General features: G+C 40.9%; 1 protein-coding gene across 5 annotated transcripts in view; it reads left to right on the forward strand.

Annotated features, from left to right (window-relative positions):
- The window catches only part of CNTN1 (contactin 1), a 447,411-nt gene that overhangs the window by 244,277 nt on the left and 177,013 nt on the right, over positions 1-26,121 (forward strand). For all 5 annotated transcript variants that reach the window (XM_008162506.4, XM_024100601.3, XM_065557068.1 and 2 more), the window contains one exon: positions 22,329-22,461. In XM_008162506.4, coding sequence (XP_008160728.3) covers positions 22,401-22,461 — 61 coding nt within the window. In that variant the 5' untranslated portion in view covers positions 22,329-22,400. The remainder of the gene's footprint in view (positions 1-22,328; positions 22,462-26,121) is intronic.

Below are 26,121 nucleotides of genomic sequence, written 5' to 3' on the forward strand. Positions count from 1 at the left end.
GTCAAATTTGGAGACTTTAAAACAGGAGTTTTCAGCAAGACCCTGAGTTTAGAAGTCTGCTCTCTACTAAAAATGTGGCCTTTTATATGCAGGGCCGGCTCCAGGCACCAGGCAACCAAGCACATGCTTGGGGCGGCACCTGGTAAGGGGCGGCGGGGGAAGCGCGGTGCGGCATTCCGCGGGGGGGGCGCTCCGGCGGCACGGCACTCGGCGGGGGGGGCTCCGGCGGCGCAGCGCTCGGGGCAGGGTTCCGGCGGCGCGGTGCTCGGCGGGGGGGCGGTGCGGGGCGCGGTGCTGGGGGGGGGTGTTCCGGCGGCGCTCGGCTGGGGGGGCGGGTTCCGGCGGCGCGGCGCTCGGCGGGGGCTCGGGGGGCGGCACTTTTTTTTGCTGCTTGGGGCAGCAAAAAAGTTAGAGCCGGCCCTGTGTATATGTGACCAAGGGCTTCTCTCTAGCAAATCAAGATAGGATGTTTTTCCCAAAAGATCTGCTCTTGGAATTATTTTGGGAAAGTTCTATGACCTGTGTCAGACTAGAGGACCACAATTATCTCTTCTGGCCTTGGAATTTATGAAATGCAAATTAAAACCCTTGATGTATTAAAAATAGGCACCGTTTTAGTAAACCTAGTTTGTGCTTTCGTTGTTTAGGTGCTGTCAGTAGCTCCTGAAATAGCCTTCTGTGTTGTAAAACACATACACTGCATGGTGTGGATGCTGTAAATCTTTAATTAGCAGGGACAGCAGTAAATACTGGGTTAGTGTACCAGAATTCTTGGGATTTATTTTGGAATTCAAAGGCAATGCCATTTTATTCCTCTCAGCAAAATGGAGCTGTGGCAAGATGTTATGGTATTACCGTGCAATCATTTTATGATGCATTTGATGGTTATTCTGCTTTGTTGGCGTGTCACCATATTTGGTTGATAAGTATTTTTGTAACTGCATCTATAAATAGGTACTCATCTATCTAGCGGAACAGCTAATGTCTGGAATATCCCTAAATGTTTAAAATTATTCTGTCAGAAAATCTCACACTGATGTTACTTTGACAACTAAAGAGAAGACATGGCTTTTTTTGTGTCTGACTTGCCTAATCCATATTCAGGAATGTAATTTTTTTGTCACAGCAATATCAAACTCAAAACAAAATCTATAAACTGCTGCTTTTTAGGGATCAGTCCTGCAAACTGATGAGCACCTCATATCATTTTGCTGCATGTCCTCCTCTCATAACCTAAATAGTTGCTGAACCCTCACAAGATCAGACCTTTGACTGACAGGTGATATTTGCTTGTTTGCATTTAAATTGTCTCCCTAAGTGCTTTTAAGCAATATAAAGCATAGCAATGTCATTGCTAAGTATGGCAAACATCTCTTCTCTCTTTCACCTTTAATTATAAATTGATGAATTGCTTAGTTGTGCTCTGAAATGTCCACATATGTGCAAGTGCTCAATTGATTACTCATACTTTTTCAATTTAAAATTTGTAGATGATTGATTTTTTTTTAAATTTAATTGCTCTCCAGCCACTTTGGTGCTATCAAATTTTAATCAGGCATACGATACTCCTAAAATATTTATATTTTTACAAATAAAAATTCTTTGACTACCAATCTATATGCACAATACTCGTATGATAGATTGTGATGTCTAAACTGGCACTTTTATATGGATAAATCCTGTATGTCATTATGGAAATTTAGTCTCTTCAGCTTTGGGCCTCAGTATATGTTGAGTTTCTCAACAGTTCAGTAGCAGAAACTTTGCAGTTCTGTGCTCACGTACTACTTAGGTTTTAGTAGCAACCCATGTCTGTGGTTGATGGTATATTCAAATCACTCATTTAGACTTGGAACCATAACCAGTGTTAACAGTGAACTAAAGAACAAAACAGATTGTTGGATTCTTACAGGTTCCCTCCTTTTAATGATATGTTCCAATTGTCAGCTACCTGGGACAAAGATTAAATACGAGATAAAATTTATTTGAATGCATTAGGCAATAAAAGTCACAAGGTTAGATTCCTGTCATACCTGCCTGCATTGCATTCCATTATTATTCATTATTTGTTAAACCTCACCATTCTCAGCACCACGTTTCAGGAACGATGTGGACAAATTGGAGAAAGTCCAGAGAAGAGCATCAAAAATGATTAAAGATCTAGAAAACATGACCTATGAGGGAAGATTGAAAAAATCAGGTGTGGTTAGTTTGGAAAAGAGAAGACCGAGAGGGGACGTGATAACAGTTTTAAAGTTCATAAAATACTCCTGGGGGGATTCTGCGCCAAAAAATTCAAAATTCTGCATACTTTATTTGTCAAAATAATGCAGTATAATCACACCAGTTTCAATTATTTTAGTAATTTATTTAAACTACAATACAGAAAGAATTCACAATAACTATTCACCATTTCCTAAACACATGAAAGTTAAGTTACAAACACTTGGTTACTAATACCCTGCATTCCAATTATAATCCTGGATTTTCATTTAAATTACATTACACCAAACAGCAAAGAAAAAAAAAAAGTAAAAAAAAAAAAAGTAGAATGTAATTTTAAATTGCTCAGACTTTCACACATGAAAGTCATACACTTCTCTAATCATTGTCCTGGACCTGGCTGGGTACTTTGGGAAGTGCTTGGTTCTGATTGTCCTGACATTTTATTGATTGCCTGGTAAATGTTTTAGTTGCATTCAAAGTTTTTTTTTTTTTAAATGGGTAAGTAAAATAAATCCTGAGCTGTAATCTAACCTCATTGTGCCTCTTTGGCACAGGAAAAAAGTAAGAAAGCACATAGATTTTCCTAGCTGAGGATTCCCTTACTGTCATTTATAATAAGGCTCCTTTACATCACTCTGGCAATGTAGGGGCCTTAAAACTTTCACAGGTTTTTTGCTCCTGTGCGGGTTGACTGAGAATGGGAACAGTTAACTAACAATAGGAACATTAACAATGTTATTACATAGGCAGGCTGCTACATATATGCCTCAGAGAATGAGATCAATTAACCATCAATGGCAACTTTAACAACCTTACTACACAGTCAGGATGCTACATTTCTGCCTCTAGCCTGCCTCGTGCATAATAAATAGCCCTATTCATCCACGACAGCGAGCTGCAGTCATGGGAGAGGGACAGTCTCTCTCTCTCGCTCTCTCTTGTTGGCATGCACATATGCCTGGCCCTGCCCCCCTGATGGTGACCAACCATGCAGGCACGCACCACCAGCCTCTCCCCCATCTCTAAGGCTGCTCCAGGCATGCTGGAACAGACGTGCTGCCTCTGCTGCCAGGGAAAGGGCACATGTCCCCAGGTGGATTTTTGTGTGTGATTTTCTGCACGGGGGGCACAGAAAAATGTGGGCCATATGAATTCTGTGCCCCCACAGGGGCGCAGAATTCTGTCAGGAGTAATAAAAGATTGCTACAAGAAGGAGGGAGAAAAATTTTTGTTCTTAACCTCTGAGGATAGGACAAGAAACAATGGGCTTAAATTGCAGCAAGGGCGGTTTAGGTTGGACATTAGGAAAAACTTCCTAACTGTCAGGGTGGTTAAGCACTGAAATAAATTGCCTAGGAAGGTTGTGGTATCTCCATCATTGGAGATTTTTAAGAGCAGTTAGAAAAACACCTGTCAGGAATGGTCTAGATAATACTTAGTCCTGCCATGAGTGCAGGGCACTGGACTAGATGACCTCTCGAAGTCCCTTCCAATCCTATGATTCTATGATTGTAGAAGTCACAAAATGATATTTCCTGTTTGGGGAATTTTTATAACCTAAAAAATCATAAAGGGAGAAAGGGGAGTTCTGGGAATAGGGTGACCAGATAGCAAGTGTGAAAAATCGGGACAGGGATGGGGGGGGGTAATAGGAGCCTATATAAGAAAAAGACCCCAAAACCGGGACTGTCCCTATAAAATCGGGACATCTGGTCACCCTATCTGGGAAGCAGAGACATAGGGTTTTGGTGATAAATGACTAGATGAAAGATATAGGGCACAGCACAGTTGGGAAGGGAATTGAAAATGAGGACAAAACATTTAAACTTGATGTGGCAGACAAAGAAGAACCTATGTATGTGAGTGTGGGTGACATGATCTGAATCCCTGGAAATGAAAATATCTTCAGCAACCATGTTTTAGATGGACCAGAGTGGTGGAAGGCAGGTAGTGCTCTCTGATAACACTCCTCCTGGGATGAAGCTACTTTAACCCATGCTGGGAGCTCCAAATGAGCTCTGCATGCAGGACCTCCTGAGGGAGACTCTGAATTAGCTCACTAATTCTCCCAGCTGGCATGGCCTTGCCAACTCTGTGATCCACATATACATATTTGGGGCTGACTTGGCTGCATATTCCCTTTCCTCGCACAAGAGAAGTGTGGCCACCTTGAATGGCCATAGCTTTGTGTCCTATTGGACTTTCTACCACTGGAACCCTCTGCTAGGTTTTCATTGTAAACCCTGATGATCTGTATTTCTTGATTCTGTATCACTAATTACTTGGAGTTACTGGGAATTACCAGAGCTAGACATGTGGCCTATGCGGTAACTACAATGGGTGGGAGAATGATGATCCCCAGTGGCAGGGTGGCCCACTTTTTTGGAGTCTGCACAATTGATTACTGGGAATTACTGAGGGCATTGCAGTGTATGCATAATAAATTATTTGGCTACGATGTGGCAGCCTGGGGGGAGCAGATGTGGAGGTTAAGGGGGCACAGAGAATATTGTAGTTAAGGTTGACTAACACTTCGTATTATAAGACTCTCTTTTCAGTTACTTATAACTGTCAACCTTTTACTATTTGAACTGAAATTTTCCATGCTAGGTGTCTGCCTCAGGCTGAATATTTTTTTGAAAGTTTCGGAAAAATTGTTTAGACATTTCTTAGAATGAAGTTAGGAGAAAATGTGTTGCTTTGATATTTGTTAAAATTCTTACAGCAGTTTCATTGAGAAATTCTAGAGCCTCCAGGCTTTGGAGCAGGGATTTGGAAGTTGGTCAGAGAGTTGCCTTTATGTCTGGAATGTGTGTTTTACTGTTTCGGGGGTGGGGGCGGGGAACCAGCAACATTTGGCAACGTTATAACCCTTTGAAAAATGTTAGCTCACACATGATCAGTAGAGACCTGTTAGAGTGTGGCAGGTAAATTCTCTGAAGATTCTTTCTGCATAGAGCATACTGCAGCCAAGGGATGCAGGTACCAAGCAGGACTTTCCTTCCAGTCACTACTCCCCGCTGTGGATGGCTGTGGTGCCTGGCCCTGGATTTGGGTGCTGTTTATCCTGTGCTCTCAATGCTCCTCCTGTTAGACCCAGGCAATGAGGAGGAGGAAGCAGAAGGGACACAGTAGGTGATCACATACGGTATTTAAAAACTATATTATAATGTATACTCACAAGGGGGCCACATTCAGATTGTATGAGCAACCTTAATACTGGCATTTCCTGACTCTTGAGTGCTGACTTTGCAACCTTAAGGTATTTGTGTATCATTGATTGATTGATTGATACTACCAGGACTGCCTGATGTTTTGTACAATAATCAAGGGCCTGACAATACCCATTGATGTAAATTAGATTCTTTCTGTTGATCTCATTCGGCACTACATCAGTTCCCACTAAAAGGAAAAAAATCCAAAAAAAACGACTATTGCCTCATGCTTACTACCAATAAGTGTTGGGGAAACTGGTACTTTCAGGTTCCACTGTCTGATAACTGTGGCAACCACTGTATATCCTTCTCTTGCTTTCATTTAGACCAGTGGTTCTCAAACTTTTTTTTTCCTCAGACCACTTGAAAATTGCTGAGGGTTTTTTGGCAGACCACTTAATGATCTTTCTAAATGTTAAAAGAAGAACAGGAGTACTTGTGGCACCTTAGAGACTAACAAATTTATTAGAGCATAAGCTTTCGTGGACTACAGCCCACTTCTTCGGATGCATATAGAATGGAACATATATTGAGGAGATATATATACACACATACAGAGAGCATAAACAGGTGGGAGTCATGTGCCAACAATGCCCCTCTGCCATGTACATTGGCCAAACCGGACAGTCTCTACGCAAAAGAATTAATGGACACAAATCTGACATCAGGAATCAAAACACTCAAAAACCAGTGGGAGAACACTTTAACCTGTCTGGTCATTCAGTGACAGACCTGCGGGTGGCTATATTACAACAGAAAAACTTCAAAAACAGACTGCAACGAGAGACTGCTGAGCTAGAATTGATATGCAAACTAGACACAATCAACTCTGGTTTGAATAAGGACTGGGAATGGCTGAGCCATTACAAACATTGATTCTATCTCCCCTTGTAAGTATGCTCACACTTCTTATCAAACTGTCTGTACTGGGCTAGCTTGATTATCACTTCAAAAGTTTTTTTTTCTCTTAATTAATTGGCCTCTCAGAGTTGGTAAGACAACTCCCACCTGTTTATGCTCTCTGTATGTGTGTATATATATCTCCTCAATATATGTTCCATTCTATATGCATCCGAAGAAGTGGGCTGTAGTCCACGAAAGCTTATGCTCTAATAAATTTGTTAGTCTCTAAGGTGCCACAAGTACTCCTGTTCTTCTTTTTGCGGATACAGACTAACACGGCTGCTACTCTGAAACCTTTCTAAATGTTGTTTGTACCGTTAGCTGTAAAGCGCTTTGGATAAAAGCGCTATATAAAAAACCTTAATAATTAACATTTTTTTGTTCTACAAATAAAAGCACAGAACTCATATTTTAATATCAGTAGTCTTACCTTACTAATGAGATGGATGTGCCCTCTCTCCCCCGCCGCGGCAGCCACCGAGCTGGTCTAAGAAGGAGAGGGGTCTCTGCCTCTCTTTCCCACCGTGGCAGCCCCCGACCTGGGGCTGGGAATGACGGTGGTATCTCCCCCACCACAGCAGCCACAGAGCTGGGGCTGGGAAGGAGGGCCATCTCTCCCTGGCAGCTGCAGCCCTGGAGCTGGGGAAAGTCTCCTCTTTCTCTGGCCACTGCAGCCCTGCACATCCCAATATTCCTCCCACCCCCTCTTCTCACACCACTGCCCCCTCTCACCTACCTTTAATCCCCCCCCCACACTCCCAAGGCCAGCACCTCACATGTGCATTTTCTCCAGGGTCCAGGCACCTAATTAGTGGAGCCACGCCTGCGCGGCTCCACTAATTAGGTGGATGGCCCTTCATTTTCTTGTGTGCGGCCGCCCAGGCGCGCACCTTAGAGGGAACTATCCGCGGACCACCTGAATGAAGCTCATGGACGGACCACAGCGTGAGAACCTCTGCCATACCCTGTTTTTCCAGAGGCTCACATGTGGTGAAACAGCAGTTCAAGTATTTAACTGACCTAATATCTGCAAAAATATGTTGTTATTAGGAGCAAGACTTTTGCCTTGTTTGCAAAATATGTTACAGAGAGTACTTCAGTGCAATCAAGAAATCCAATATTTTTGTTATTAAAATGGCATGATTTGATTTCTAATCTAATATTTGAAAGGTTTTGTCTCTGCATTTGATCCAATGGCTGTTCTATAGCATAGCTTTCCTCACAACAATGCATCTCTTGGTTGACTGAACATTATGAGAGATTTCTATTTTTTTTATGTGGCCCAGAGGTTAAGTTACAGCTAATGTGCAACATATGCATGACATTTATTCATTTATACCTAGCAAAATACAAATGCTAAAAACTTCCTAATTTATTGTAAATTAGAAAGCTATAGAAAAAGATAGTTTTGGTAATATTGCCAATCTTCTGAAACCTAGGTAAATGAATATAATTTAACTTTAAATGTTCAGAGTACAACAAAGTCTAATTAATGATTAAGCATACATGAATATTAATCTTCAATACTGTATATATAGAGATTATTTCCATCATATCTGAATTCAAAATATTTTAAACAGTCTGATTATTTTCAATATTCCGCCTCATGACAACTCAAATCCTTAAAAATTAGCATGTATCTTAAAAACAGCTACTTGGAAATGTGAATTTGTTTCTTAAACTTTAAAACTGAAAGGCACAAATAACATATTACTCCAAAATCAACTAGAGAATTCTAGTAAACATTGAATTGATTTTTTCCTTTTTTCTCCTGTTTGCAGCTGCCTGCTAGTCTAATTTATATTGGTTATTCACAGGATGAAAGAGATGTTTCTCTTTCATTCTCATTCTCAACAGATGCGAGTGATTGATGTAAAAAAAGCCACTCTGGTTTAAAGAGAGTTGCTAGGAAACGTGCAGTTCGAAAATGAAATCCCCCACTGAGCTTGTCTTCAGATGTACAATAAAAAAAGTGTTATGGCATGTCCTGGTTCTGAGACTATAAGAATAAATAGCTAACTTTTCATAGGTAGAAGTAAATCTAGTATGAACTTACTTAAAACACTTCATTTTGGAAATGTTTTAAAAATATTTACTTACTTTATATATTGCAAATCATCTAATTTATCTGAATAGTTCCCAAGTCTCTATTTCAACCAGTACATGTTACTAAACTTGAGGAAAGTGAAAGCAGACAGAAAATAAATGTTCAGTGTTGGAAAGAAACTCATTCATATCCAATTTAAGCTTACAAATCTTTGTTTTAATATTTCTCAGAAATGGAAATTTTATACTATACTTTCAGACTAGATGATCATGATGGTCACTTCTGACCTTAAAGTCTATGAGTCTACTTAATTTTTTAGGTCAAATGATTATATAAAAAAAAACCAAAATAAATCCACCAAAACAATGTTGTGCTGATTTCTTTTTTGAAACAATAATTGGGGAGAATGCAGCGGGTCGTATTGAAGGGTGAACTGTCAGGTTGGAGGTTACCAGTGGAGTTCCCCAAGGTTCGGTTTTGGGACCCATTTTATTTAATCTATTTATAACTGACCTCGGAACCGATTGCAGGAGTAGGCTGGTAAAGTTTGCGGATGATACGAAGGTGGGAGGCGTTGTAAATTCGGAAGAGGATAGGGATATCCTGCAGGGAGACTTGAATGAGCTTGTGAATTGGAGTGTCAGAAATAGGATGAAATTTAATAGTGAAAAGTGTAAGGTGATGCATTTGGGGATGACCAATAACAATTTTAGTTACAAGATGGGGACGCATTGGTTAGAAGTAACGGAAGAGGAGAAGGACCTAGGGGTACTTGTAGACCGCAGGATGACTATGAGTCGACAGTGTGACGTGGCGGTGAAAAAAGCCAATGCGGTCTTGGGATGCATTAGGCGAGGTATATCTAGTAGGGATAAGGAGGTCCTGCTTCCGTTGTACAAGGCGCTGGTGAGACCTCATTTGGAGTACTGTGTGCAGTTCTGGTCTCCCATGTTTAAAAAAGATGAACTTAAACTGGAACGGGTGCAGAGAAGGGCCACTAGGATGATCAGAGGAATGGAAAACCTGACGTATGAAAGGAGACTAGAGGAGCTTGGGTTGTTTAGTCTGACAAAGCGAAGGCTGAGGGGGGATATGATTGCTATCTTTAAATATATTAGAGGGATTAATACAAGGGAGGGAGATGAATTATTCCAGCTTAGTACTAACGTGGATACGAGAACGAATGGATATAAACTGGCCGTGGGGAAGTTCAGGCTTGAAATTAGACGAAGGTTTCTGACCGTTAGAGGGGTGAAATATTGGAACGGCCTTCCGAGGGAAACGGTGGGGGCGAGGGATTTGTCTGGCTTTAAGATTAAGTTAGATAAGTTTATGGAGGGAATGGTTTAATGGTAAAACATAGTTGTCAAGGAAAACCAAGCAATGGTAGGTAAATAGCATAATGGTTAAAAGGGGTCAGGATGGAGACTCTTGCCTATATGCTCGGGGTCTTACTGATCGCCATATTTGGGGTCGGGAAGGAATTTTCCTCCAGGGCAGATTGGCTGAGCCTCTGGAGGTTTTTCGCCTTCCTCCGCAGCATGGGGCAGGGATCTCTAGCAGGAGGGTCTCTGCCGATTGAGGTCACTAATAACAGGATTGGGGACTTCAGCAGCAGAGTCCAGGGAAGGGGCAGGGACGGTTTTATGGCCTGCAGCGTGCAGGGGGTCAGACCAGATGATCATAATGGTCCCTTCTGACCTTAAAGTCTATGAGTCTATGAGTCTATGAATTGAGTCAGACGTCCAAGTGTAGACAGTAGTAAACGAGTGATGAGACATTTTCATATCCCTCAAATTTCCTGGGAAAGTTAATCTGTTTGCAGTTTGTAAACAGATAGTGTGAAGAAAAAATAAAAGATTACCTGTATTGAAAAAATGTCCAATTTTTAAAAGTGAATATTTCTTTTTGTTTTTTATTTTGTTTTTCCCTTCCATGTTCTTGTTTTCTTTTTTAATTTGAGTCTTAAATATTTTGGAGTTTGGAATCTATGTTCTGAGTGAAATTTGAGTGTCTTAGAACCAGAGTGAAATGACTTGGACTTTGTTGTTGTTGGGTGCGCTAATGTTTATGTTAATGCTAAAGGAGGGGAAAGAAAAATGGAAATTACTTGACATGAAATTGTATATGTTCGCGAAAGAAAATGCAGCAATATGCTCTTTTGCCTGGAAAGGATTTTTGTAGTGTTTGACAAAAAGACTATTTGATCTTTTCAGTTGTTTGTTTGTTAAAACTGTTAACTAAGAGGCAGACAAACAGAATATTCACTAAAGAGGACTTTAGGGCATGTAAGTATAGCTGTTAACTACTGAGAAGTGTGTGATCTTGGTGTTATTTATTACCCAAAGAAGAAAAAACAGCCTGTTGTTGATAGAGCAACCCATGTGAATAGAGGACTTAGAGGACTGGTTTTCAGCCCACTTGCTCCCACAGTGATGATTAAACACAGTGTTTAAGTACATCTAAGAAACACTTTTCATTATCTGAAAGCCTGTAAAAGCATTCTTTTTTGCAGCTCCATGATTCAAGAAAAATGATGTTGCTCTTTTAACAATTAACATTTAGGTCAATATCTTGTACATACCATGCATTATGAATTGCCTAGCATATTAACCTTTCTTGTGCAAAAATAAGAGTTTATAATTGAAATACTAACTGACCCTTTATCACAGTGCAATAATTAACTGTAGTAATAAGAAAGATGCAATGCCATAAAAAGCAATGGGGGAGGGGAGGAATAGACTAATGTCAATACACAAGGAGGCTCACAATGCAATTAAGAAAAATAAGACCTCTTACTGGTCAGTTAACATATCTGGGAAAGGAGGGGATTACAAAAAGTCAAAATGGAAAATCATACTTCTATTTTGACTTTTCTATTAGATACCAGACAAGGCAAAGAAAATCCCATAATACTTCATTTAATTATATAAGAAGCTTAACAGAAAAGCAAAAAAAAAAAACCAACCAACCAAACAAAAACACAAGGAAACTGACAGAAAAGGCTGCTATTGCTAGAGGTCTGTGTTCTTTGACATGCTAACCATAACGGAAACATGAAGGTAAAACGTCAGAGACTAGTATATATATTTCCTGTTAGAGAAAGTGGCATGTTTAAAGATACTGTAGTGGAAACTGGACCTCCAAAACCAGCAGAGTTACATTTTGATTATACAGTGTCAATCATTATAATTTACAACAAAACACAATAGAATGTGTTTCTGTTTGTCAATACAAAGACTTTTAAGCTGTAGAACCTATTGCTTACAAGTACTTGGCTGTGAGCATGAGTAAAGAAGGGATTAATCTTTTCTGTGGTTACTCCAGGGAGAGAAATTGCAATTTCCAGAGAAGGTGAGAGAGAGGGAGAGAAAAAAAAGGTAATTCTGAGGCAGCATATGATGTGGTGTCATCATCCTGCTACAGTGCTGATTCTACTTAAGATGCCATTGCAGGTGCCACTAGAGAGTTACATAAGGAAAGAGGGTGAGAACCAGTAAACAAGTAAATTGTACTTGCTTGGAAAACAGGACCTACCTTGTTGCACTCTGGGAATATGTTAATATCAATCTATAGATTAATGGGAAGTGTACACTGGGCTGCAGAATCTCCACAAAACTACTGTACTGATTAAAGAGAATTGAAATATCAAAAACGACTTACTGCCAAATCCCTACTTTTTTAAAGAGTTATTGCTGAATGAGAATAAGGGAGATATGTTGGTGCACAATTAGTTTTGCTGAGCTAAATCTTGAAGTGCTGGATACATGCAATTCCAGTGGACAAAATGTTGAAATATTTACTAAGTCAAAATTCCCATATTCAGACAAAACCGCTGTTGAAGCACACAGGCCACTGTGTTTGCTAGTTAGTTATTAATATTATGCGTTTAGACCTTTTGGGGGTTAGCACGGCATTTATGAACTGATCCTGATTTTCTCTGAATTTAAAATTGCCAAAGAATTTAGATAATTTCCAGATTTTAAGTTGTTCAAAAACTGTTCATTTCAACTAGTTGCTGTTTGTTGTACTATTACATATTGTGCTGGAGAGTGATGCTGGCTGCCAGAAAATGCATCTGTGACCTATTGGCAATCACAGTCAGGATGGAAGGTCATGGGCCTCCTTTCATTCAAGCTAAATGAAAAAAGCAATTAAGCACCTTTATTGAGTAAGATTGCTAAAACAATAGAAGCCACCACCCAAGCACTGGGCCATATAGGAAGGCCTGAGCAAGAACTAACTCAGGGAGAATAAAACAGGGCATTGATTGCAAATGTAGGGGCTGGGACATTGATGGCTGGAGTTGTGTGTATCAGAAGCAGAAAGTGACCAGGAAGTGAGTAGATAGTGAGAGAAGCATTGGTACCATGGCTCTGAGAGAGCAGAGATAGAGCTCCTTGTGGCACAGGTCTGACTGGAAAGCAGACTTAGATTTCTGAACACGGAAACTGCCTCCTGTTGTTTGAGGGAAATGTCAACTGTGTTCAGGGAAATGTCCTCCCAGTTTGACAGTAATGATTAATAACTACTCTTTGAGTATGGTCTTTCAATCAGTTGTGCATATACTTTATAGTAATTTAATTTAGACCACAATTCCCTAATTTGCTTATGAGAACATCATGCAGGACTGTCTCAAAAGCCTGACTAAAATCCAGATATATCATGTCTACAGCTTCCCTTATCCATTAATCCAATAATCCTGTCAAAGAAGGAATTTAGGTTGGTTTGGCATGATTTGTTCTTGACAAATCCATGCTGGCTGTAACTTATAACCCTATTATCCTCTAGGTGCTTACAAACTGATTGTCTAATATTTGTTCCAGTATCCTTCCAGGTATCGAAGTTAGGATAACTGGCCTGTAATTCCCCTGGTCCTCTTTGTTTCCCTTTTTAAAGATAGATACTAGGTTTGCCCTTCTCCAGCCCTCTGGGAAAGCACCCATCCTCTGTGAGTTCTCGAAGATAATCATTAATGGTTCTGAGATTGCTTCAGCTAGTTCCTTAAGTATCCTAGGATGAATTTCATCACATCCTGCCAACTTGAATACATCTAAATATTCTTTAACCTGTTCTTTTCCTATTTTCTCTTGTGATCCTTTTCCCTTGTTGTTAATAAATGTGTGAATCATCTGGTCATAACTAACTTTTTTGGTGGAGACTGAAGCAAAATAGATATTGAACACCTCAGCCTTCTTGATGTCATCACTTATTAGCTCTCCTTCCCCACTAAGCAGAGGACCTGCACTTTCCTACGCCTTTCTCTTGCTCTAGACAATAAGCAGATGCCAATGATACTATAGAATGTCTATTGTCCAAATGGAATTCCACAGTATATTTAAGAGTGTGTGTGTAAAATATTTATTTACAGAACTAAAACCCCCAAAAGATATTGCTTAGTGAAATTTACTAGGATAGCTCTGTGTTACACTGTACAATTCATTTAATTGTCATGTAATTAAGTACAAACAAGAGTGCATCATCTGTCATGCTGTAGCATTAACTCGATCCCATCTTCCTCACCTTCACCCTTTCCCAACTAAACACAAACAAAAGTATCTTGTGTCTTTACTTAAAAAATTAAAAGTCTGCCTTTTATCCTAAAAATAATTAGAAAAGAAAAGTGGTCCGTATTTCAATAGGTTTTTTCAACTATTTTTGTATTGTAGTAAAACCACTAGCGGAATATTACAGAATTAGTCATATCACTGCATATGTACAGCGTATCACACAGCCATCCTAGTGAATTTCACTTAGCAATATCATTTGGGGGTTTTAGTTCCTTAAGAGTGAGTGTGTGTGTGTACATACAGTAAATGGAAATCCATTTAAATTAGAGACATTTTATAGTATCATTGACAACTGACTGATGTATAAAGTCAATTAAATACTAAACAATTAAATGCAAGATTGTGAACTGAATTACCAGCTATTCAGGAAATACGAACCTTCCTTGCTCCCCTGCACTTGCTACTCAGTCCTTGGGTCTGGGACTGGTGCACAGGAGCAAAGAGGATCTGTGTGCTCTGTATTGTCCCACCCCAGAGCAGGTCGTTTAGGAGCTGAGCCTTAGTTCTTCACCCCCGTGCACCAGCCAATGTTATTTTGCTACTGTATAGACCTTGAGTGCCACCCATTGCTCAACGCTGTGCTTGAAGACGTGTTGATTTAGTTGCACAATAGAATTGCTAAAGCCACAAATGAAGGGAGGACAGAGAGAGATGCCAGATAGTATGCAATATACGTCATTAGTTTCATTACATTAAAAAAAAAGTAATTGGTAATTCTAGGTGCTGTAGTAGCTGATAAGATTTATGAAAAGTGAGTCAGTTTAAGTAATGAAAACTGCTAACTCTTCAAAGCAGAGCTAGAAAATGAGCAATTAAATGCTTACCAAAATCACAAGAGGCTAAAATAAAAACAAATACAAAACACTGTGTTGAAGTAACATGCCATTCTTAAAAAGCTTTGATTAGAACTTGCCACTGTGATAATTTGCTAGTGAATTGTTGTAATTATGCATATTCATGTTTTGAGAAAAGGTGGAGAACTAAAGATTTTTTCTAGATTATTGTATCTATTTATAATGTAATCTTGGTGGATCCTCCATTCTCTAACCATTTTCAAAGCATAAATGTGTATAATTGTAGTAATAGGCTAGTACACTGTAATAATAAGGGACTTGATTCACCTCTGCTGGCTAAATATGGCAAAACTGCAACTCCTTCTAAACACACTTCCCTCCCCACTCACTCCATCACCATAGACTGGGGGTTTTCAGCCTGGGAGTGATGAACTGGTGTCACAGGAATTTGACCACTCTGTCTTTCCCATATTGCAGAATCGGGACAGATAGACAGGAGGGAGTCCCAGATAGGTCCTGGTATGGAAACTGGCATAAACAGACAACTCCACTATCCTTTCTATCCAGGGCCGGCTCCAGGTTTTCTGACGCCCCAAGTGGCAAAAAAAAAAAAAAAAAGCCACAGCAGCGTGATTGCACCGCTCCACTCTTCGGCGGCAATTTGGCGGCAAATCCTTTGCTCCAAGAGGGACTGAGGGACCCGCTGCTGAAGACCCGGACATGCCGCCCCAATAGCGGCCAGAGTGCCGCCCCTTGGTATTGGTCGCCCCAAACACCTTCTTCTTTAGCTGGTGCCTGGAGCCGGCCCTGTTTCTATCACTCCAGCTCACAACCTGGGGATTATTTTACAACCCTCTCTTTCCCTTCTCTCCTCACATCCAGGCTCTCATCAAGACTTGTTTCTTCTTCCTGTAACATTACTAAAATCTGTTCCTTCCTCTCTGTCTCCACTGGAGCTACTGAAGCTTTCCCCTCCCTGGCTTTCCAGAATTTTCCTTTCCCTCTCTCCAGACTGTCCAACGTGCTACAAATAAAATAACCGTCCTCCACTGCTGCTCTCTCTATTCCACCCCCGCTCCTTCAGTCTTTTCACTGGCTTCTGGTCTCCTGCTTTAAAAAGTTCAAGCTCCTTCTCCTCATTTTGGTGTTCCACACTTCTTGCTTTGTTGCTTCCTTTTTCTCCTCCTCCTCTCACTTTCATGCTTTTCCTTCCCCCCGCCCCTCCCCTCCCCCCCAGCTGGAACACCATCCCACTTCCAGTGCGCTAAGAATCTTTATAATCTGCTTCCAGATGCCATCTTTTTGGCTGCTGGCTGCCATCATTATGCTGACTATTCCCCCGTTCTTTCCCTACGTTGGTCTCAAATTTAGAAGGCTCAGAAAGTATAAGATTCATTTGCACTATTTTCTGCCGCACATGATCTTTGTTTTAACTGTAGTCCTCCCTTCCCTTGTCTGTTATCTTTATTTTCCTCTGTGTGTGTTTGTGTATTTGTGTGTGTGTGTGTTTGATATTCAAATAACTAGGTAAATGATGTGAAATACTGAGTTTGTTCAAAAGTGCAAAGCCACAAGAGTCCTGTGCCACTTAGTTAGGCTCTAAAAGGTGTGCAGTTGACAGTCCCGAGGAGGGGTTGTCAGGAGCTGCAGCACTCTGGAGCAATTCTGGGAGGCATTGAGCATTAGTGAGTTACAGTGTCCGTACTGTGCAAGGTGCAGCATAAACTCTAGTGTGCAGCTAGCCAGCTCCTCTGGCTAGTGTATGTGTGGGGGGGAGAGCAGCGCCAGTGCCTCAATTTCTCTCCACCTCTTTAGGGTGCCAGGAGTTTCAGGGAGCCCAGAAGGATCAGTTCTCCTATATTTAGAAGAGTGTGGGGACTGCAATTGTGGCTGGATCATGTAGGGAAAAACAAAATTGTCAAAAGGGAAATAAATGCTTTAGTATTACATCCATTGAATTAAATAATTAAATAACAATGGAATCTGACACTGAGGCAGGCAAGCATTTGCTGTTTTCAACATGTGTTTTAAAATCTTTTATTAATTTGCCAGAATTATATGTCATTGAAAAAAATACATGCTAGTAAAAGATATATAGAAAAAGGAAATCTATCTGGCCAGGTAGTCATTCTCAGCATGTATAGGAAAGTAAAGCAAGCCCTTTTGATGGGGAACACTTTTCACTTATGATACGGTATGCCTCTTACTCCAAAGAGAAAAAGGTGCAGAGCTTCAAGAGAGAGAATCTTTTAATCCTTAATTAAATAATAGACATGATGCATGAGCAGTGCCTCCACAATCCTGTCTCTTCTGAGAGGGCTGCTGTCTTAGATCAGTTTGAACGGCTGCTTGGGCAGCTGGGTAGCAACATCATGCTCAGTCATACTATCCTAGTCCTATAAAAAGTAACCTGTGCACTGTCTCATTTAATAGCAGGCAGTACTACTGACTTGATCCAGAGAAATATATCAGAATGCCTCACTTCTCTTCCATAAGTCAAGATGAATCAGGTTAGACGTAGTGTATATGCCATTCTCGCTCAGCTGAAATAATTGCAAGTAAAGGAAGATTTTTATATCTTGGCAGGGTGTCTTTCTATACTCACAGCTGAATATGCTTGGGGATTTACAGCATGGGGACTTACAACCACAACTTCCATTAACCCTAATTTCTGAGGAGGTAGGGGAGAGAAGAGCTTTTCAAAATTGGTCATAATTTCCGCAAAGATCAATACAAAGGGAGAGGACGGAAAGGCCTTGCATCAGCAATAGTGCCTCTAATTTCATATAGATGACATAGTCTTACTGTTAATGCTCTTTAACCCATTGCTTTATTATATTCAAATACAGTTATTAGGTGATGACCTGGTAACGTTAACAAGAGTAACATATAGTTACCATTATTCCCAGTGGAATTACTGTTTGTTATTTAATTATGTACATCATTTTGCAATAACTATCCATGTAACTCATGTCAGGCAATAGGAAATGAATAAACAACCTCATAAAATGATTAGCTTCATAGTCAGGAAATGTTCGGCCCTTTGGAAATGTTTTGAATAACTGGCAGCATCTCTCTCCTGGAAGGGGAGAAAGAGGAGCAGAGAACCCACTTCCTGGTACTGGTTTTAGAATTCAGTGATGGTTGCTATGACGTAGTGGGTCTATTAAAACACTTCAAATTCCTGCTCTTGTCCTCTTGCATTGCCATACTGTTCAGTGGATTATGCTGTATGTTAATATTTTCTGATTTTCTAAAAGAGAATTCTTTTTAATTATGCATTCCAGGCAAAACAGACAGTAGCGCTGGACTGTAAAGAAGCTTTAGTGCTATGATAAAGGCAGGAGGGAAAGATTTTTAGTGGAAAAGTATTCCACGTAGATTAGCACATTCACCTAGAGTACATATACAGATACATTTTTACTAACTAAGAATTTTTTACTTGGGGCTCAAATAAGCCAGGGTTCTTTGGACTGCCCTATAGTTGTATGTATATTCTGCTGAACTTTAGCTGTTTTTTAATTTGAATAACATAATTAACAGGCTCTGACAGCTAAAACAGTTTTTAGGCTGCTGTTAAAGATTTCATCTACCAGACTGAAAAAGAGCAAACCCACCGAATCTGTCATTCTCTGCCCTGTATAGATTGCATTGGGACACTGCATACCATGTTTCCATACAATGAATGAATATTATGTGGCTTTATAGAGGTTTTTTTTTATAAACCCCACCATCGGCATGGGTGCAAAGTTGCATGGAAGACCAATGGGAGGAGATCCCTAGAGGTCTGGCATTCGTGATTAGTTCCGATAAGGATTCTAAAGTGAGGCACCCCCACCAGGCCTGCTAGCATCCCTCTCCATCTTTCGGCAGGGTGTGCAGAGGGAAGATAACAACTGTTCTTCTCTCCTACTGCCATTTCTGCATTCTCTGGTCTCTCTCTATTACCTCTTGAAGGTCTGAAGCTGCTGCCTATGATGATGATGATGATGATGATGGGTGGGTAAATGAGTGAGGCAGCTGGTCCTGGTAGTTGCTACCTCCTGGCTAGCGCCGCAGAGAAAAAGCAAGGAGCCATAAGATGCAGTTGGGGAGGAGGAAAGGACCTTCATAGCAGCTACAACAGCAGACCCTAGTGGCGAGGAGAAAGAGTTACAGTTCCTTAGAGAGGGACCCAAAGGTAGGGTGGCATTGAGCTGGACCTGACAAGAACACTGTGGGATCTCAGAAACAACAGAATCCCCATTAATCCAAATGACATTCGTTCCAGAATATAGCTTTAAATCTATCTGATTTAAAGTTCAAAGGCCTATATTTCTGGGTATTACAGAATCCTACCTCTGTAGTGTTTTTGTTTTCTTTTCCCAGCAACCTCCATGATTTTTGAGTAGAATTGAAAATATTTATCAGCCTGCTGCTTCTCCTTTCTGACTGTTCACATCCGTTCTGGGCTACTTGATGAAAGGTGTTTTGATAATGAATCATCAATTGCCCAGATAAGTCGCATGAAAGTGCACACTAGGACAAATGAGGTGAAGGAGGAAGTGAAACTGAGAGAGAGTAAGTGAAACTGAGAGAGAGTAAGCAGGTAGGATCAAAGGCATTTGTTTTTAAAAAGAAATAGTAGAGTAAAAATTTCAACAGAGCCATGTGCCCAGATCCTCAAAGATATTTAGTTTTCATTGATTTCAGTGGGAGTAATGTGGCTAAATAGTCTCTATGCAAGCCAGTAGATATAATCAGAATCACCAGCGCATGACAAAGCAAGCTGGTAGAAAACATTTTTGGAACTGAGAAAAGAGAGGTTTCATGATGCCTGTGTTAGCCAATATATAAATATGCATTGGGATCCAAAGAAAAAAGGGTCTAGAAGACACTATGTGAAGTTTTTAATCTTTAGTAAAAGGAATTCAAATGTACCATATTTGTATAATGAAATAGAGTCACAAAGGCTAAAAAAAACCACCACCCCACCTAAGAGCAGGAGTAAACCAAATGGATGGTGTCCACTCATGGGTAGGATATGCAGATATTCCTTCAGTGATGAATTGGAAATCATATCCTACCCACAGGTCATAGAGAAACTAGTGACACAGCAGAACCAATGAGCAAAAAAAAAGAGAAATGTGAACAAGATATGAAGGATGTAAAGGATACTTTTATACATGCAGGGCAAGAAACCCATTAAACAAAACAAAATACATACTTCAATCACCATGATTCACTGCCTAAAGAAATAGATAACAGACAGCAGAAAAGAAAAAGCTAGCAAAATATTCTAATCTAAACAAGGACTGGAAAAGGGCAAATATAGTGCCCATCTATAAAAAGGGAAATAAAAACAACCCAGGAAACTACAGACCAGTTAGTTTAACTTCTGTGCCAGGGAAGATAATGGAGCAAGTAATTAAGGAAATCATCTGCAAACACTTGGAAGGTGGTAAGGTGATAGGGAATAGCCAGCATGGATTTGTGAAGAACAAATCATGTCAAACCAATCTGATAGCTTTTTTTGATAGGATAATATCAAATATCTCTGGAGATATTTAAGAGTAGGTTAGATAAATGTCTATCCGGGATGGTCTAGACTTGTGGATAAGGGTGAAGCTGTGGATGTGGTATACCTAGACTTTAGTAAGGCATTTGATACAGTCTCGCATGATATTCTTATCGATAAACTAGGCAAATACAATTTAGATGGGGCTACTATAAGGTGGGTGCATAACTGGCTGGATAACCGTACTCAGAGAGTTGTTATTAATGGTTCCCAAGCCTGCTGGAAAGGCATAACGAGTGGGGTACCGCAGGGGTCTGTTTTGGGACCGGCGCTGTTCAATATCTTCATCAACGACTTAGATATTGGCATAGAAAGTACGCTTATTAAGTTTGCGGATGATACCAAACTGGGAGGGATTGCAACTGCTTTGGAGGACAGGGTCATAATTCAAAATTATCTGGACAAATTGGAGAAATGGGCTGAGGTAAACAGGATGAAGTTTAACAAAGACAAATGCAAAGTGCTCCACTTAGGAAGGAAAAATCAGTTTCACACATACAGAATGGGAAGAGACTGTCTAGGAAGGAGTACGGCAGAAAGGGATCTAGGGGTTATAGTGGACCACAAGCTAAATATGAGTCAACAGTGTGATGCTGTTGCAAAAAAAGCAAACATGATTCTGGGATGTATTAACAGGTGTGTTGTGAGCAAGACACGAGAAGTCATTCTTCCGCTCTACTCTGCTCTGGTTAGGCCTCAGCTGGAGTATTGTGTCCAGTTCTGGGCACCGCATTTTAAAAAAGATGTGGAGAAATTGGAAAGGGTCCAGAGAAGAGCAACAAGAATGATTAAAGGTCTTGAGAACATGACCTATGAAGGAAGGCTGAAAGAATTGGGTTTGTTTAGTTTGGAAAAGAGAAGACTGAGAGGGGACATGATAGCAGTTTTCTGGTATTTAAAAGGGTGTCATAAGGAGGAGGGAGAAAACTTGTTCACCTTAGCCTCTAAGGATAGAACCAGAAGCAATGGGTTTAAACTGCAGCAAGGGAAGTCTAGGTTGGACATTAGGAAAAAATTCCTAACAGTCAGGGTGGTTAAACACTGGAATAAATTGCCTAGGGAGGTTGTGGAATCTCCATCTCTGGAGATATTTAAGAGTAGGTTAGATAAATGTCTATCCGGGATGGTCTAGACAGTATTTGGTCCTGCCATGCGGGCAGGGGACTGGACTCGATGACCTCTCGAGGTCCCTTCCAGTCCTAGAATCTATGAATCTATGAAATATAGAAGCAAAGAATTCTGGAAAACTATGTCTGAACTCTGGAAGGATCCAAATGAAGCTGTGTACATCCATTACTGGGTTCACTGCAATCTTTGCCCCCCAACCACATACAGAATATAAAATCGCTCAAATCACATAAAATAATTTACTTATTCAAGGTTTTAAAAAAATCCACTAAACCAGAGAGTAAAAACTAAGATTGTCTTTCCACAAGTTTGTGAACTACAGATTAGAACTCTAACAACTACAACATGCTAAGCAAAATAAATGCATTCTGAAAGAGATTGCGTGCCACCATTTCATGGTCATTTTTCTGTTAATGACACTGAAATCCCTGGGATTATTTTTAGTGTAAGGTGCTACTTAGCATGAGTAAGGGTGACAGAATCTTGATTTATATCATTAGCTATAAACCAGAAACCTTTTTCAAAGACCTCCACGCTGTAAAGTGTGTATACTAATAGCATCCACATCCAAACCAACCCTGGGTTTGGTTTTGCAAGATGAGCCAAAGCAGAAACTATTACATTAACTCTTCCAGACTTTGAATAGTTCAGATGAATGATTATAAAGTGCTTTGAGATCCTTAGATGGAAGATGCTCTGTAAATGTACATACATTTGTCAACATACATTTGGTCTAGCAGATTTGAGAGTACCCTTAATTTACAAATATATCTATTCTCTATCTATTAAACATGGAAAATGTAGCTGACTTAAATGTAGTGCTAGTCTCTACAGGAACATTGTCTTATCAGAATTATTCACTCTTTATGTTTCCTTTTTTATTATCAGGTATTTTTAGTTCTCTGAACACTGGGGCTGCAAGGCAGAATTCCTTTTGAAATAATCATCTCTGAATAGAAGATGAAAATGTGGTTCTTAATCAGTCATCTTGTTACAGTATGTTTCATCTTCTGCCTGGCAGGTAAGACGACCTCTCATTTTAGTTAAATGAATTAACTTATTTTCAGTGCCACACATTTCAAGGTCAATACTGGTGTTTGTATCAGATTTAATTTATTTGTGCAGATGTGGTGAGCTATTAAATGTGGATAATGAAACTGGAAGAAAGAGTTTCACAGTATAACTGAAGCACTAATCCAAAAAAAAAAAAAAAAAAGAGCCGGACCTTACATTTGTTTCTGGGTCTGTCTGATCTAGTAAATCCCCTTGATTTATCAAGTTTTACATAAAATCAATATAAGAAACAACTGTTTGTGGCCAGGTGACCAAAATGACTAGAAGAATGGAAAGATGTCTATGGAAGGAGAGATTAAAAAGATTGGAACTGCTGTAATGCAGATGCCATTTAATAAAAATAAAATAAAATAATCAGCATTCAGCAGCAGTGCCATATGGTGGTATCTGCTATGTATCTTGTATAACAGTGTGTTAATATGGCATATATTGACTTTAATTAAATTGTATGCAGTAAAACTGTACTCTAATTAGAACTGGGCCCTTGCCATAAAAATTCAGATTTTAGGGATCTAGATTTCTAACACTTCAGAATTAGGGAGTGTTTAAAACTGAAATTCAGTCCTTTGTAATTATAGCAGCCAATTACAAAGTTCAGATCCAGGTTTGAATTATGACAACCAGCACCTATTCCGACCACCCAAAACACAAAGGACATCGAGACAGTTAAATGTGCATTTCAAACATTAATTCCACCTTAAACAAATGCCATTTTTATAATGACACAATAAAGTTCAGTTTTGTAGAGCCAATGTAGGCAAAATTCCTTTCAGGGGACATTTTGCATATGTATGGACCATGTGATTTAGCCTTTGGTGTCTAAGAAGCAGAATATATAATGTGTGTCTCTTATAAAATGCTGGCTGAAGCAGATTTTGAAAAATTCAGGTACCTTGTGGAAATAATATGAGAAATTTTCTGCTCACATTGAGCCAGACTGTGAATCCCTTACTGCTATTGGCAAACAGTTATTCATGTGCAGTTCCTTTCGAGTTAATAGGGCTGCTTGTGTGAGTAACAGCTCGCCAATGGGAGGGAGAGGTTCATGGTCTGGGCCAGTATTACCTCCCATACTGGACATTGTCTTGGTTTTTCCCTGTTTGTGTTATTTATGGAAGTCGATCACAAAGCACTGTTACTGAGTCACAAAAGCTGAAAAGCATTATGATATCAATCCATTGCTTCTAATACAGTCCTTCCAGAAAGGACTTCATAGCTTACAGAAGTGTAATTTGGTTTAGTCATGGGAACACAAGTATATTTTTGATCTTTGTTGGAATCATTCCAGTTGATGTGCACGTTTTACCCTGTCATAGTTCACTGGAGAACAAATTAAATGACTGGCAAAGCATTAAGAATTCTTGAATATAAAGTAGTATGCATTGGAGGATTTTTTATATGGCTTTTGCTCAGTTCAGACATGAGAGCTATTGATGGGCCAGAGAGTAATTCATTCATTGGTTTCATTTAACCTGGGGCTTTTCTTGCAGAAAGGCTGTCAGCTCCAGTCAGTAATGTTACCTATGCCATTTCACCTTAGCCACATCAACATTTGGGTCAATGTGATTATCAGTTCCTGTAGCTAAGTGAGTGTTGGGTTTTTGTGTTCAGGTTTTTTGTTTGAAAGCAGTGCAGTGGAGCTAAGGCAGGCTTCCTGCCTGCCCTCGCTCTGTGCCGTACCCGGAAGTGGCCGGCATGTCCCTGGGGCCCCAGGGGAGGGGTCTCCACGCGGCTGCCCCTACCCCGAACACTGACTCCGCAGCTCCCATTGGCCAGGAACTGTGGCCAATGGGAGCTGTGGGGGCAGTGCCTCTGGGCCCCCCACCTAGGAACCACTGCCAGAGGGGTGTGTCGGTCGCTTTCGGGAGCCACCCGAGGTAAGCGCCAACCCCCTGACCTCCTCCTGCAACCCAATCCCCTGCCCCATCCCAGAGCCTGCACCCCCTCCTGCATCCAAACTCCCTCCCAGAGCCTGTGCCCTGCATCCTATCCCGCACCCAAACTCCCTCCCAGAGCCTGCGCCCTGCACCCCCTCCTGCATCCAAACTCCCTCCCAGAGCCTGCGCCCCGGATCCCCCCCCTGCATCCAAACTCCCTCCCAGAGCCTGCGCCCCACACCCCCTCTTGCACCCAAACTCTCTCCCAGAGCCTGCACACACACCCAGCACTCAAACTCCCTCCCAGAGCCTGATCCCTCACCCCCTTCCGCACCCCAACCCTCTGCCCCAGCCTGGTGAAAGTGAGTGAGGATGGGGAAGATTAAGCAACGGAGGGAGGGGGGATGGAGTGAGCAGGAGGTGGAGCCTCAGAAAAGGGGTGGGACGGGCATGGTCTCAGGGAAGGGGTGGGGGAAGGGTCTTTGGGTTTGTGCGGTTAGACAGTTGGCAATCTTGTCGGGCAGGCATGTGGAAGACCTGGCCATGATGGAAGAGTGCGCTGAGCAGCGCAGCCGACAGCTCGCTGGGCACCAGCCAGTGCAAGCGCAGCACCACCCAAATGTCAGGTGGACCGCGTCCACCTGGGTGCAGCTTGTGCGTGCATGGCGACCAGAATTGGACTGTTCTGCCCTGCGGCCCAGAATTCCTGTCGGCAGGCCTGTTTGTGAGACTCTGCAAATGGAGTGTAAAGGGAGAAGAGGAGGACTCCCACAAAGGGAAGAGGGTAGAGAAGAGTTCACTGAAAGAAACACTGAGGAACAAGGCATATTTGATAAGTTTAGAAGGGAAGGAAAAAAGGAAATGAGGAAGAATCTGAAGAAGCAGGAGGATTTCTTGACAATAAGGAGCTGACGAGAGCATGTTTGCATTTTAAAGAGAGCAAGCCAAAAGTGAATGACTAAAAAGGAGAGAGATTGGGAGGCTGATATAGATGAGGTAGATGGATGGTGGAAAGTAGGTGAAAAACCTAGGTCTTGGGGACAGGGGAGAAGTAGGATGGGGAGTAAGGGAGATCATGATAGATTTTATCAATCTTCTCCTGGAAGTTGTCATTAAGATCCTGCATGGAGAGGGAGGAGGAAGTGAAGGGTCAAGGGGGAATTGATGGTGGCAAAAAATAATGTGGGTTGTGGGCGTGGTAGTGGGGAAATAATGCAGTTTGGGAAGAAATATGGCAGCAGTGAAGGGGGAGAGTATGAATGTGTAGTGGTGATGGAGATGAACCGTGTCTATTTTAATGATTTATTAGCATACACCAAATATTTCTCATTCATTTCTGGTAATTCAAAACTAATGCTGCACATGAATGTGTTAAAACAACTGCTGAGGACTTTAAGGTAGGTTAAAACAGAAAGGTACAAACAATTGCTATAGCAGTTCATTTCAAAATCTCATCAAAACACTGTCAGTGGGAAGCCTGGAGTTACTTTGATGAGCAGAAGTGGACAAGAGTCAATGCAGCTGCTTTACAGGTGGAGATCATCTCCAGCAGTTGGGAGCAACATTTATTTTTCAGGTAAATCAGTGCTTGGAATCCAGTCTGGCAAATAGAAGTTGATGAGAAAGCCATGGCTAATTTCAGTGCTTCATCTCTGATCCATCTCTGATCCATCTCTGACAGACAATAATAAAGAAGGTTCGCCTTTCAGAGTGCACTTTAAGTGGTGCAA

Source organism: Chrysemys picta, chromosome 1, assembly GCF_011386835.1.
Source record: "Chrysemys picta bellii isolate R12L10 chromosome 1, ASM1138683v2, whole genome shotgun sequence".
NCBI lineage: Eukaryota > Metazoa > Chordata > Testudines > Emydidae > Chrysemys > Chrysemys picta.